General features: G+C 46.6%; 1 protein-coding gene and 1 non-coding gene across 2 annotated transcripts in view; both read right to left on the minus strand.

Annotated features, from left to right (window-relative positions):
- The window catches only part of PIK3C2B (phosphatidylinositol-4-phosphate 3-kinase catalytic subunit type 2 beta), an 82,885-nt gene that overhangs the window by 45,058 nt on the left and 23,567 nt on the right, over positions 1-14,260 (minus strand). The window contains exons 6-10 of the mRNA XM_056845639.1: positions 12,877-12,956; positions 12,213-12,276; positions 7,190-7,336; positions 5,560-5,593; positions 3,541-3,736 (exon numbers count right to left, since the gene is read on the minus strand). Coding sequence (XP_056701617.1) covers positions 3,541-3,736; positions 5,560-5,593; positions 7,190-7,336; positions 12,213-12,276; positions 12,877-12,956 — 521 coding nt within the window. The remainder of the gene's footprint in view (positions 1-3,540; positions 3,737-5,559; positions 5,594-7,189; positions 7,337-12,212; positions 12,277-12,876; positions 12,957-14,260) is intronic.
- TRNAK-UUU (transfer RNA lysine (anticodon UUU)) lies at positions 3,435-3,507 on the minus strand. The gene has a single exon. It is a non-coding gene; the product is annotated as a tRNA-Lys (tRNA).

The raw sequence follows: 14,260 nt of genomic DNA on the forward strand, positions 1-14,260 counted from the left end.
CAGTCTATGGAAAACCTCCGCCTGACAGCTAGTACATTCTATTGCTTGCAGGCTTTCCCTGAGTGTTTAAAATCCTTCCAGATTCACCTGCCCAGACTGCTAATACATTTCAGGAAATATGTTAGACAACAGCCTCTTCTTCCACAGCCACGTTTTTAGAGGGACAGAACTCACCAGATTCATACAGTCATGGAACTTTGACTGAAGGGTTTCTGCCAATGAAGTCCTTTTGGAAGCTCAGGTTGCAGCCAGGGTTGGGATTTTAGGCCAGCCTCGTTTTTAGTCCTGATTACATTCACTTAGAGCCAACCAGATCTGAATCATAGTTGAAACTTTGTCTCTTAGACAGAAATCAAATTGTTTCCAGCTCAGACTGCTGATTAAAGGGAGAGCACTGGAAGAGCCCCGTTGTCCCATGCCAACAGATTAAGCGTGGGATCTTCCCCTAGGCTGCTCGCATTTGGGAGCAGCTCTTCCTGCTTCCTTCCCAGCCAGCTGGGATCGACATATGCCACTTAGAATGCCATCACATGGGGCTCTGTCAGAAGGGCCAGCCATGTGACAGGTGCCAAGCGATGATGCAGAGAGGGCTACAGGGCAACAAAGGTCAGGCCAGGCCTAGATTTCCCAGGCTCGTGTTTTTGTTCAGAGTCACTCACTCATTGGAATACATTAAGGATGGAACAAAGGCGAGAGGTCCCTGGAGGGGTGGCGGCTAATGTTACCATCACCTCCCCACCCCCACCCCCCATGCTCCTGCTGCTGGGGATGTGGATTACCAATGGGCACCTCCCAGACACTGCCTCCCTGCCTTTAGTGAAACACAAACACACAAGCAAAGGCTGTGGACAAAGGAGTATCCCCGCCCTGCCCAGACTCCTCATTGTCCTGACATCCATTAAGTGATTCCCCTCCGCCAACAGTCATTGGTTGAAGGGGCATAAGCCCAGGCTGAGAAGCAGCCATCTGTCACTGTCTATGGGGCTGAGCCAGGAAGGCGGGGTGCCGAGACCAATGGACTCTCCTAGTGCATTCCAGTGAATTTGAACAAGGGGGGGGGGGGATCCTGCTTAGCCAGATCAGCTACTCCTTGCCGTAGCCTTCTTCTGGTCCTCTGGTCCTCTCTCTCACCTGACACCCCCCCCAACCCAACCTCATTCCTCATGAGGAACTCTTTTACAATGTTTTACAATATTCAGCCTTTGATTCTTTTTAATATCTACTGTGCTGGTTTGTAACTGCATTAGAGGGGGAAATGTGTGATTGTGGGTGGACTGTGCAACTTTTCCACTGTCTTCCATAACCTTAGGGCACTCAATGAAGTTGGTGGACGATAGATTCAGGACAGACACGAGGAAATACTACTTTTCTCAATGTGAAATAAATTGTGAAATGCATTGCTAGTGGATGTTGTGATAGTCACTAAGATAGGTAAAGGTGCAAGCACCAGGTCATTACTGACCCATGGGTTGACGTCCCGATGTTTACTAGGCAGACTGTGTTTATGGGGTGTTTTGCCATTGCCTTCCACATTCTATACTTTACCCACAGCATGCTGGGTACTCATTTTACCGACCTCGGAAGGATAGAAGGCTGAGTCAACCTCAAGCCGACTTCCATCGGGATCGAACTCAGGTCGTGAACAGAGTTTTGGACTGCACTACTGCAGTTTACCCCTTTGTGCCACAGGGCAGATAGATGGCTTTAAAAAGGGGATTTGACAAATTCATAAAAGACAAGGACATCAACAGCTGCTAGCCAGGATGACTAAACGTCTGAACAACAGTTCAAGGAGGCAGCATCGTAGTGTCTTGGCCTCTATGACCTGTTTGGCCAACTTGTTGCCTTGGAGGGGAAACAGTGTATGTAACAAGATGCTGGACTAAATGGACCACTGGTCTGATCCTGCAGGGCTTTTACGTTCTCACTAAGGCTGAACTTGACTAACTAAATGAGATTTGATACCTAATCTAACCAGGAAGCATAAAACTAAGAAGAAACATAACATATAGTTCTGGCTAGGGTGGCACAACAAACTAGTCCCTGCTGGAAGATCATCAGCCAAGATTTTTAGAGTGAAAGTCCTTTGAGAGATAAATGCGCCAAACTGCTTTTGCATACAGTTAGCTCCGGACTTCACACTTGCATTTTCAACCCAGTAGCGGCCCTCTCTTCCATGAACCTCAGCAGTAAAATATTTATTTCTGTACCACTGGCTCTGAAGTTTGTGTGAAAACTCAGGTGTTGCTGCTGTTCTTTGCTTTACTCCCAAGCCAAGAGAGTGGCTATCTTTAAATATGGTACCAGTTTCCCTACCCAAATAACCTTCAATGACTAAAATTTCAGGTATGCTGTGCTGTATAAGGTAGGGTCTCCAAACACAGTACAGCCCTGTGTTGCTGGGCTACTGCAATTTGATCAGAGGCATAAAGCTATGGGAAAAGGGGCATTTACCGTATATACTCGCGTATAAGCCGAGTTTTTCAGCCCCAAAAATGGGCTGAAAAAGCCGGCCTCGGCTTATACGCGGGTCAATACGGGGGTAGGGAGGGAGGAGGGAGGGGGGAAACTTACCGCCGTCGCCGCTGCCGGGCCCATGCCGCTTCCTGCGGCCTGGGACAGCCTCCTGCAGCCGCAGGAAGGCTGCCCCGGCCCCCGCCGCCATTTTTCCCGGGCGGGAGGGGCCTTGGGCAGCCATCCTGCGGCTGCAGGAGGCTGCCCAAGTCCCCCCCCGCCCCCGCCGCCATTTTTTTCGGGCGGGAGGGGCCTTGGGCAGCCTCCTGCAGCCGCAGGAAGGCTGCCCCGGCCCTTCCCGCCCCCGCCGCCATTTTTCCCGGGCGGGAGGGGCCTTGGCAGCCTCCTGCAGCCGCAGGATGGCTGCCCAAGCCCCCCCCCGCCGCCATTTTTTTCGGGCGGGAGGGGCCTCGGGCACCTCCTGCAGCCGCAGGAAGGCTGCTCCGGGTCCCCCTGGGCCTCGCTGCTGCTTCCTCCCGCCGGGAGCGGCCTTGGGCAGCCTCCTGCAGCCGCAGGAAGGCTGCCCAGGCCCCCCCGGGCCGCGCCGCCACCGGACCCTCGCCGCTGGAGAGCCTTTCAGGTAAGCCTGCGGGGGGGGGAGGGGTTATAAGCCGACCCTCGGCTTATACGCGGGTGCCTAATTTTTCCCCATTTTTGGGGAGAAATTAGGCACCTCGGCTTATACGCGGGTCGGCTTATACATGGGTATATACGGTATTTCTACACATGAACATATGAACACATGAAGCTGCCTTATACTGAATGAAGACCTTGGTCCATCAAAGTCAGTACTGTCTACTCAGACCAGCAGCAGCTCTCCACGGTCTCAGGTTGAGGTCTTTCACATCACCTACTTGTTTAGTCCCTTTAACAGGAGATGCAAGGATTGAACTTGAACCTGGGACCTTGCCAAAAGCCAATGCCCGAACATGGACTTGAACCCTGGACCCTCAGATTAAAAGTCTGATGCTCTACCAACTGAGCTATCTGGGCTAGAGAACATCCCCAGAGAAAGATGTTGCATACCTTGCAGCCCAGGTGATGGGTATGCGATGAGTGGCGTAGACCGTGAAGGAGAGGGGGCAGGTAAGGAGCCGGGCCTCTTGGCTAAGATAATGCTTTCTGTTCCCATGTATCACAGTCTGGAAGTCTGCATTAAATGTGTTGCAGTAGAGCTCCACCAAATCCAAGATGGAGGCCGTCAAAGCCTCCACGACCTTCTCTGTAAAGGAGAGGAATAGATGTGAACAATTTAGAATTCTAGCATACAAGTTGGGGGAGCCATGAGGAATCATGGGGTTGGGGAACAGTTTGGAAATCCCCAACCCAAAAACCTTCATCTCCAGGATTCTATAAGGGGCTTGAGCAAGCTAATTACACACACCCTTTCCCTTATGGTTGATTCTCTGCTGCTCTGAATGTTCTGTGCTCCTGAAGCATATTTAGTTTTCATTAGGTTAAATCCCCCCTTTTGTTAATTTACAAAGACCTATTTTTCTGCACACCTGTGGAGCTTCTGAATATGTAGATACCCCCAACAATGGGGTTGCTCCTTTTGTGATTGGCACAGGATCCAACCACTTTACAAGCAGATCCTCCCCTGAGGATTGCCCCACACTCCTGGCTTGAATGACAGGAACTATTACCAATCGGGTGTGACTGGGCCAGGCCTACCTCCTGCCTTGCCCTCCACCTCCTTTAAATGGTTGCCTTGCCTCCCTCCAGCCAGCGGGTGCCAGCACTTTAAGGCTCAGGGGTGCCACTGTCCTGCTGTGTCAACTGGCAGGGATGGGGCCAAATTCTGCTATATGCAGGCTGTTGCCAGAAGGGCTGCTCTAGTGGGCCGCCTCCCCTTCACCTCAGGTAAATATGGGGGTGCTGGGGTTGCCCCAGAGACTGGATTTTAAAAATGAAGCTATTATAGTTTTCTCGGGTTGCAGAACTCAGCTTTTCTTGCAACAGAAAGTACAGGAAGGTAGTTTTGATGTGTAAGTGTATTGCAGGTATATATGAGCAACACATGCATGCTAGGGGGGCCATGTCTCCTGCTTCACCATCCCAACCTTCCTCTCTTTTGCCTGTCACCTCTTGGCAGCGTGGTGGGAGAAAAAAATGTCACAAATTCTAGAGTGTGGTATCACTTCTTGGTATTCACTGGAAATGACACTGCACCATCGATGCAATGTCTTCTTCTTCATCCGCCTCCCTCTCCCGCTGGTGCATGCTTATGTGTACATGTACACAGCTTGGGCTCCTACTCTGGCTTCTTTCAGACATAACACCCACACCATGGTTTAGCACTCTTGGTCTTGTGTATGCCAACCCTCCCCTCGCATACATGACAATCTGATTAGTTACCTCCTGGTTTGTGGCAAACCAGTTTGCCATCACATCTGAACTGGCTGGCATCGCAAACAACAATTAAAGTGTACTTTGCAACTATAGAGCAAGGGGAAACTGCAGTTAGTTGGTAAGGGCAGAGACAATATGGTGGTGTTTTTCATGAAAGCAAAAGTTGTGCTGGAGGGACAGAGTCCTCAAGGACTCCCCAGGCTGATTCATGAAATGCCACACTGGCTTTGTGTTCAATCTATGTGTTAACAGGGTTCAGATTGCAACACATAAATATTGACAGATTGAAAAACCCAACCTTGGGAAGGTGCTACTCAAACCTTGACGTACTTATGTCAAGATACACTGGGAACTATATTTCTGTCCAAAAATTAATCTTCCTCCTTTCTTTTCATTATGTTTGGACCACTGGAAGACATAAATCAAAGCTGAAATGGCAAAGTTTCTCTAGCAGACACAATGCCAAGAGGTCATGTATTGGGGGAATACAGTGTTTTTTGCAATCTGCTCTTAATTATTTTGAACCAACATCTGAAAAGATTGGTCACTGGGCTTTTTCCATTTAAAGGGCTGCCATTAATACACCTAATAGTACTAATAAAAGCAATAATTTAGGGTTAGATGTGCCTTTGGGAGGTTGCTGAATTAGGAGTTCCAGGAACTCAGTAACAATAATAGAAGAAGAGAAATTACCTCTATTTTCCCTCAAGGCCAGAACATTTGGATCCTGTTCAGGAAAGAGAAACCAGACTAGAACATTTTCGTGACAATCAGAAATGGAAGCAACTCCCTGAGCCAACCACTTTATATAACATGCTCCAGCCACATTTCCATTCTCAGCACTTAAAATCCACCCAAATGAGGAAATAAAGCAGAAGCAGCTACATTCCCCCAGGTTTTTACATCCACAAAAGTATCAGTTGATAGAAAGAGAATAAGGTCTGGAGAAAAAGGGCAGATTCTATTCAAATGAGGTCTCTTTTTTTGGAGGAATCCTCACTGAGCATAAGGAATAGGTAGATTCTTCCCATAAATAATAACCATCCCACTTTAGTGAATTGTTATGACAGAATTTAGCAAAGATTGGGGGGGAAGCAAATATTTGTTTTGCTCCATTTCCAGTTACCCCTTTGTCCTTCGATTCTTTGTTTTATCCAGGGTTTGGCCTTCCCTAGTATCTTTCTGAGTTAGCAAGGCAGAGTAAAATTTTAAACCACTTCAACCTGCTTAACATTCCAAGGATCAGTGACATGTGGCAGCTAAACTTAAGCATCGTTTCTTCGGGCTCAGCACTAACTTGGAATACCCTACACCACACACACATTCCCATCCCATACATACCTCATGAGTCATGAAAGAAAAATGTTTATTTTATTTCTGACATCACCAATAGACTACAGCACAGTAATATGCTCTTTGAGCCCCCTGGCCTTCTGTGCTTGGAACCTGGCTATATGTGCATCTCAGACTGAAAACACCAATAGAGAGGAGTAGCTGGTCCTGCTCCCCGCAATGTGAATTACCGATCTGGAATATTGATAGGCCCCCTTTCCCACATAATAGGTCCTCAGGACACATTCGACCTTCCCCTCAGCTCTACTCTTTAACATCTACAGGAAGCTGAGTGGAGACATGACCCAGAAATCTGGAGCACGGTAGTGCTATCACTCTGCCAATGACACACAACTCTTTCTCCCAGCCAACTAAATTCAAGGAAGAGGCACAAAATCAATTCAAGCACTCATGCGAAATCTACACTGACTAACTTGTACTTCTGTGTTCTCCTCAGCATCTGTCCTGCATTAACAGCACACACACATGGATGGCAAAAGTAGCAAGAGACTGGTTCAAGTATGCTTCTTAGTCAGCATCAAGTGCAAAAGAAGAAGAGTTGGTTTTTATATGCCAACTTTCTCTACCCCTTAAGGGAGACTCAAACCGGCTTACAATCTCCTTCCCTTCCCCTCCCCACAACAGACACCCTGTGAGGTAGGTGAGGCCGAGAGAGCTCTAAGAGAGCTGTGACTAGCCCAAGGTCACCCAGCTGGCTTCATGCCTAGGAGTGGGGGAACCAACCCAGTTCACCAGATTAGAGTCTGCCGCTCATGTGGAGGAGTGGGGAATCAAACCCGGTTCTCCAAATCAGATTCCACCGCTCCAAACCACCGCTCTTAAACACTACACATGTAGCCACAGTAGCACTTTTTGCCTGCTCTTCTACCATCTGTCGCAAAGGTAAAACTCTTGTTCTCATTCTCTTCTATTTAATTTGGGCACTCAGAGTAAAAGCCACTCCCCTCTGTCTTTCATGCCTGCTTCTTACCTTCTGGATCTTGGGCTGCATGCGAGACGGGCAGGGTGGCAGCTGATTCAGGGCACCTGTGATCTCCTGAGACTCCACAGCAGCAAGAGCGTTGCAAATGGCCATGACAGACTGTATCACTCGCTCGGCCTTCAGCTGGAAGTCTCCCTGAAGGGGGAAATCGAACAAGGGCCCATGTCTCATCACAGCAGCTGGGAAACCAATTTAGCCATGCAGTCTTGCCTACTACGAAGAGTTACAGGTTGCATGCTGGTAAATTGGAAGCAAACGGTTCACACTGGCCATAAGGGTGAGCAAGATGCTAACATTCAGATGCGCATCGAGAAAATTCCATTTTTTGACTCATCAGAGAATACCACCGTTCTCCATCCAAACTCTAGTTGCTCTTAAGAGATACCAACTGCAAATACCAACCGCAGAACAAGGAGGTCCAGCACTGAGAAATGAATTTCCTTTGCCTAGATTCTTCTAGGAACGCACTGCCACAGGACAGCTACTAGTTTAGATGGCTCTAAAAGGGGATTAGACAAATCCATGAATGATCAATAGCTAATAACCATGATGCCATTATACCTCTGAAAGCCATTTTTGGGATGGGGGAAGCAACACAAAGAAGAATATTTAGCCTCTGCTTCTGGGACTTTCAAGGACTTCTGGTTTGCCACCATGGAAAATAGAACACTTTATTCAATGGGCCCTGATCCTGCAGGTCTCTTTTTATGGTTTTAGGCTCCTTCAGAATATGCCTTACCATGCCCTCTGATCTGGGAACTAAAAGAGAATTAACTCACTCACACACACACACACACACACACACTTTATTAAGGCTGCAGTCCTCAAAATACTTCTCCTGGAGTATTGTTAGTGACCCCATGGAAGTACTCTGGACCAAGTGGTCTGAAGTCTGCTAACAGGTTGAGAAATTTCCACTTCTTCTGTCCTATGCATTCCTTCCTCCCTTGCACACATAGGAAGAAAAAACACAAGGAACAATGTAGGTGCCACCTTACCATGTACCAAAGTGAACAAGTGTGGAAAATGTCTCTAAAACATCGTTCAGAATTTAGCCTCTCATCATTTTTGACAACAATTGTTGCTGGATGATTGTTGATGTTTAGGATGTGCTTCTTCCCAACATACTGCATACACTTTGCTTAATCTAAACTTTGCTTTCTAAGCTAGAAGCTGGCCTGTCCCAGGACAGCCCCAGAATCTATGGTGAGCTTGACCAAAGCAAGCAAAATAAATAAATAAATAAAATAAAAAGGAAACCTGCCAAGTCCAAAAAATCTAAGAGCTGTGAAGGCTTCCCTCGCCCATGATGCCCATTCACCAGTGTCCATAAGAGCTGAAAGACACGGTCTTTATACCTCGCCTGCTTACCCTTGCCATCGTCTCCAAGGCAAAGATATGGCTTTCAAAACAAAAGGATTTGGGGAGACAGCTGAAGATGCCTCTCAGTCGATTTCAAGCATGTCATAAGGCTCAAATTACTAATTGCTGGAATGCCAACACTAAGCTTTCTGGAACCTTGGATTCCATTTGACGCTGCCAGAGTCTTCCACCAAAGCGATTCCAGGCTGGACGCCTCAGAATATACAATGGAATTGTCACTAAGGGGCAATGTGGATTACGGCATACGAACTCTACAGAATCCAGACAGGTAGCTTGCTTCATCAAAAACAAAAAGGAGTCTACCTCAAACACAAAGAAATTTATTGCTGTGTAATTTTTTGTGGATTCTGGCCCATGAAGGATTATGCCATAATAAATCTGCTAGCCTTTAGATTGGCACAAGACTGCTTTAGATCTGCAAAATCCATTGGAAGGGAAGCATGAAAGGCAGGAGAAGTTGGTGAAAACTGGCCCTACAATTCTAACTGTAACAGCCCTTGAAGAAACAAGATTGCATTAATCAACTAAGGCACCCCTGGAAAAGATACGTAGGTTTGTGGAAAAGGGAAAAAGAGAGTTTTGGACCATGGGAAATGCCGTAGAAGTTGTTGTTTGGCTGCTGAAATCAGAAACACACACCATATTGTCTCTGATTTCTTGGACTTAAATCTGCCCATCTACTTAAGCTTTTTTTCACTTGACAACCATGAGATCTAGCAACCTGCTCCTTTAAAAATGCAGAAATCTGAGATGTATGTCCTGAGTTAGATAACATTATACTAGAGAGAGAATGAGCACTTGTATTAGAGAGCTCTATTCTTCTGAAATATCCCATATGGCATTGTTATGACCTACTTTTGGTACATAATGCTTCACATATTAGGGCAACACAACATCTGATATGCTCCTTTGTGCTTTGCAATATACAGTAGGATAAAAGGGCATTAATAGGGATTAGAAAGAGTTAGATCCTATGTCTGTTCCTAGTGTTACCTGCATCCCCACTTCTCAGAGTGGCAAGATGTTTGGGTTGATCTCCTCTGTAGGACTCCCTGACCTGGATGGCCCTGGCTAACCTGATTTTGTGAGATCTCAGAAGCTAAGTAGCGTCAGCCCAAGTTAGTACTTGGATGGGGGACCACCAAGGAATACCAGGGTCTCTGTGCAGAGGAAGCCAATGGCAAACCACCTCTGAATGTCTCTTGCCTTGAAAACCCAACTGGGTTGCCATAAGTCAGCTTTGACTTGATGGCATTTTGCACACACACACACATCTTGTGTATCAGGAAATAATGCTACATACGATCCACTGAATATATATGTGATTTGCCACCTTGGGGACCCAGAGCTGGGTAGAAAAGCAGCTTAGAAACATTTTGGAAAGCCAGCGTGGTCTAGTGGTCAACAGCGGTGGATTATAGTCTGAAGAAACGGGTTCAAAACGGGGTCACCGTAAGTCAGCTGTGACTTGACGGCACACACACATACAAACCTCTGGAGGACAGTGTACTGGATACTTCTAGTGTTTTTGTAATAGTTCTTTATTTACAAATGCACAAGTGGAGCACAGGTGGAAGCAAATAGGTACCCCCACAGGGCAGCAGATGTGCTACCTCACATCACATCCCCAGAGACAGATCCTGCACCTCCAGGGGTGCTGTAATAATCTCATAGCTCTCTGTGCTGCTCGGTCTCTTCCAGAATCTGAACTGCTGTTTCTTCACACACTGACACATCTCCACCTCTTCCCTGCAGCTGGGGGGGGGGGGTCACCTCTGCCAAACCCTGACAGGTGCTTAGACAGCTCTTACCAATTAAGACCCACTAAGCTACATGAATATTAGGAAACATTACCATTCTTTTTGCCATAGGCACTAGTTCCTCTACCCCCAGGCATACTACTCACCTATAGGACGGAAGCATTCACAACAGCATGAAAGTTTACTTTCAGTGCTGGCCAGGTAACTCAACTTCAAGTGAAAGGAGGGCCTTCCAACTAGTTTAGCAGGCAACAGAAGAATCTTATTTAACTTACTTTCTCCTTTGCTTCACCACTCATCATTAGGGTTGCCAGCTCCAGGTTGGGAAATACCTGGACATTTTTGGGGTGGAGCCTGAAGCAGATGGGATTTGGAGAGGGGAGGGACTTCAATGCCATAGAGTCCAAGTGGCCATTTTCTCCAGGTGAATTAATCTCTATCAGCTGGAGATTAGTTGTAATAGCGGGGAGATCTCCAGCTACCACCTGGAGGTTGGCAACCCTACTCATCATGTCTGAAACCCACATTCTAATCTATGTTAAGAGTCAAGCAATCTGGTACTTTCCAAATAGAAAAATGCATCTACAGGCATTAGAAACAACCTTCTCAACAGCAGACAAAACTTGTGTGTGTGTGTGTGTGTGTGTGTGTGTGTGTGTGTGTGTGTGTGTGTGTGCTTATTGTACTTATCACAAGGGAAACTGGAAAAAAAAAGAATGGATAAGCACCATAAGAACTGCTGATGATACCAGGAATAAAACCTGGGGATCACTTAACTACACACAGTTTGTTTTCTGCTCTGACTGATAGCTGATGTTGCTATGTAGTTCAGCCTCTTGGCTGCAGTCCCAAACATACTCGTGGCTGGCAGCCTTCACCTTATGTTGAGAAACTGGACTCTCATGAAGGATTCAAGACTGGAATGAGGAAGAGGAGAAGCAGGCAAGCACTTCACTATCAGATGAGGTGGGGAAGGGAAAGGTTCAAGTACGGGTCAAGTCATTTCTCATTTTATGGGCAGACCCAACCCTAGCATAGCAGCATAAACCTCTCATTGGCTTCAAGCAGGAAGCAAAAGACGTTGTGAACAATAAGTTGATTTGGGACAGGCCCAAAAGAAAAAGTATAAAGGGGGGAACCCTTGCAACATGTTGTCACATAGAAACTTCATGTGTGTTAAACGTGTGTGTTTTCTGCTCCAGAAGGTTGGACAGAACCAACGGGTTGAAATTAAAGCAAAAGAGTTTCCGTCTAGACATGAGGAAGAATTTTCTAACAGTTAGAGCGTTTCCTCAGTGGAACAGGCTTCCTCGGGAAGTGGTAAGCTCTCCTTCCCTGGAGGTTTTTAAGGCTAGATGGCCATCTGTCAGCAATGCTGATTCTATAACCTTAGGCAGATCATGAGAGGGAGGGCATCTTGGGCATCTTCTGGGCATGGAATAGGGGGTCACTGGGGGTGGGGGGGGAGGTAGTTCAGAATTTCCTGCATTGTGCAGGGGGTTGGACTAGATGACCCTGGCGGTCCCTTCCAACTCTATGGTTCTATGAAATTTACCACTTCAAAAATACATTGAAAAGATATGAGGTGTTCTACTACCCAGTATGATCAGGGATTTAAAAAAAATTAGTAAAGGGAGCAGGCAGAGTAACTGTAAACCCATAAGCTTCTCACCTTAGTGCTGGTAAGGGAGACAGTTCTCCTTTAAGGAAGCCATGACAGAACATATCAACACAAAGACATGTGCATACACACCTCAGACTCCTACTTTGGGTATTATTCTAGATACTGTACTTTAAAAAGTGCCCCTTGTGGACTTTGCAGTCCTGTCCTACCCACTACAGTATTAATCCCAACAATGCCCTCTCACCTCAGCTGCTAGGAACGCGTCCACCTCATTATGGAAGGTATCAAATAGAAGGGTCAGGGCCTGCCTGTCAGGTCAAAAAGAACAGAACGGATCAGTAAAGAAATATGAGAACAGGATGCCACACCTGCTGCATATGGAAGATCCCTACTACAACCTTTATTCTAGTTCAGGGGTGTCAAATATAAGGCCTGCGGGCCAGATCCGGCCCCTTGAGAGCTCTTATCTGGCCTGTGGGTCAGCCAAGGCAGCCGCCCTCGCCCCCCAGTCCTGATCTGGGCTGGCGAGGCATGGCCTGGCCCGGCCAAGTGACATTTATGTCATGCCCTCATAACAATTAATTTTGACACCCTTGTTCTAGTTCTTTTGAGTGGGACCCAGTGCTTGCACAGGGGACTACGGGCATTGTATTAATTGCTTTTAAAATTGTTATTATGTATGTATATCGATGACGTTAGCTGCCCTGAGCCTGGTTCGCTGGAGGAGGGTAGGGTATAAATAAATATTCTATTCTTGAACAGCCTAAATGGATGCCATGCAGCTGGCCCAGACCAATCCTGGATCTATTATGTTGTCTTTTATTCGTTAGCTGTAGCTTGCCTGTGCCATGAAAGTTGTACAGATGCTGCCCCCCTGCAATTTTCTTTAGTTCCTGACTCATCTTTACCTGCTGATAGTCTGCTTGATTGGCCTCTCCTGGAGGTGAACATAGTGGTTGAGCGTGGAAGGGCTCTGGTCATCATTCGCCTGCAAAAAAGAAAGCAGCTGTTCAAGTTAGGGTTGTCAGGTGGGAGTTTTTTGGGGTAGAGCCTGAGGAGGGTGGGGCTTGGGGAGGGGAGGGACTTAAATGCCATATAGTCCAATTGCCAACGTGGCCATTTTCTCCAGGTGAACTGATCTCAATCAGCTAGAGATCAGTTGTAATAGCAGGAGATCTCCAACTAGTACCTGGAGGTTGGCAACCCTAGTTCAAGTGCATTCAGTGTCTCTCTGTTAGCCCTTCCAAGTCTGACTGGTGGCCAAGCTGCCTGTAAGTAAACAGTACTAACCTTGATAGACCGATGGTCTGACTCAGTATAAGGCAGCTTCATGTGTTCACAGGAACACAGTCATTTTTCAATGAATATGAATGAAATGTATGACATGCACACATACTATTACTATGAGATGGGGTGGGCACTGAATTCCTCCTCACATTACCCCTTTTAAATACAGTTCCTGCTAGAAGTCTGATAAGTCTTCTAGTTCTAACTTAACAGCCATTGTTGTTTGGTTTTATTGGGGTAATTTTGCATGTTTTTATTGTGTTCTATGGTGTTGTATATGATGTTAGCTGCCCTGAGCCTGGCTTCAGCTGGGAGAAAGTCTAAAAATAAAAATAAAATAAAATTTTTTAGAGATTACATTTTTCCAGTCATATGACTGTTCCTGCAAGTGATCCTATCAAATATGAATGTACTGAATGTATGAATCACTTCCAAATCACACATTATAGATTGTCAGATCCACCATGGGTTAGCAAGGAAGCAATTTACATATAAAAGGTGAGCAGATTACATTTCTATGGCAACCCAGACACGAGGATTACATGCAAGAGCAATCCTGTTCCAGGAAAATGCAGCTTCTGAATAATGCAGGAACCACTAAAATCAGTCGAGTCCAAAGACCTGCAGCACTGCTCTCTGGGGTGAGCTCTTTGACCCTGACCCTACAGTCTACTGCAGAGAGGCACTAAGGCACAGGATCCAACCTCAGCTCCCGGTGATGATGCAAGGAATCCCCTTACCTCTTTGCACCAATCTAAAGTGTCACCCACGTTGCCAAAACTACTGTGCAGGAATGTGTCTCATTAAGGGGCATTGGTATACAGGCCAGAGCCCTCAGTGACTTTTTACACTACATTGCAAGGGCCACTCTATGGGTCCCTCACTCCTAATATTGCGGTAGCCTTCCACTAGCCAGAAGCTGCCACAAAGGTATTTCCGTGTGTATACAGCATCATCAATGAGAGATGCTTTTGCGGGTGCTGCAAAGCAGAAGCTTTTGCCAAA

This window comes from Euleptes europaea, chromosome 2, assembly GCF_029931775.1.
Source record: "Euleptes europaea isolate rEulEur1 chromosome 2, rEulEur1.hap1, whole genome shotgun sequence".
NCBI classification, from domain to species: Eukaryota; Metazoa; Chordata; class Lepidosauria; order Squamata; family Sphaerodactylidae; genus Euleptes; species Euleptes europaea.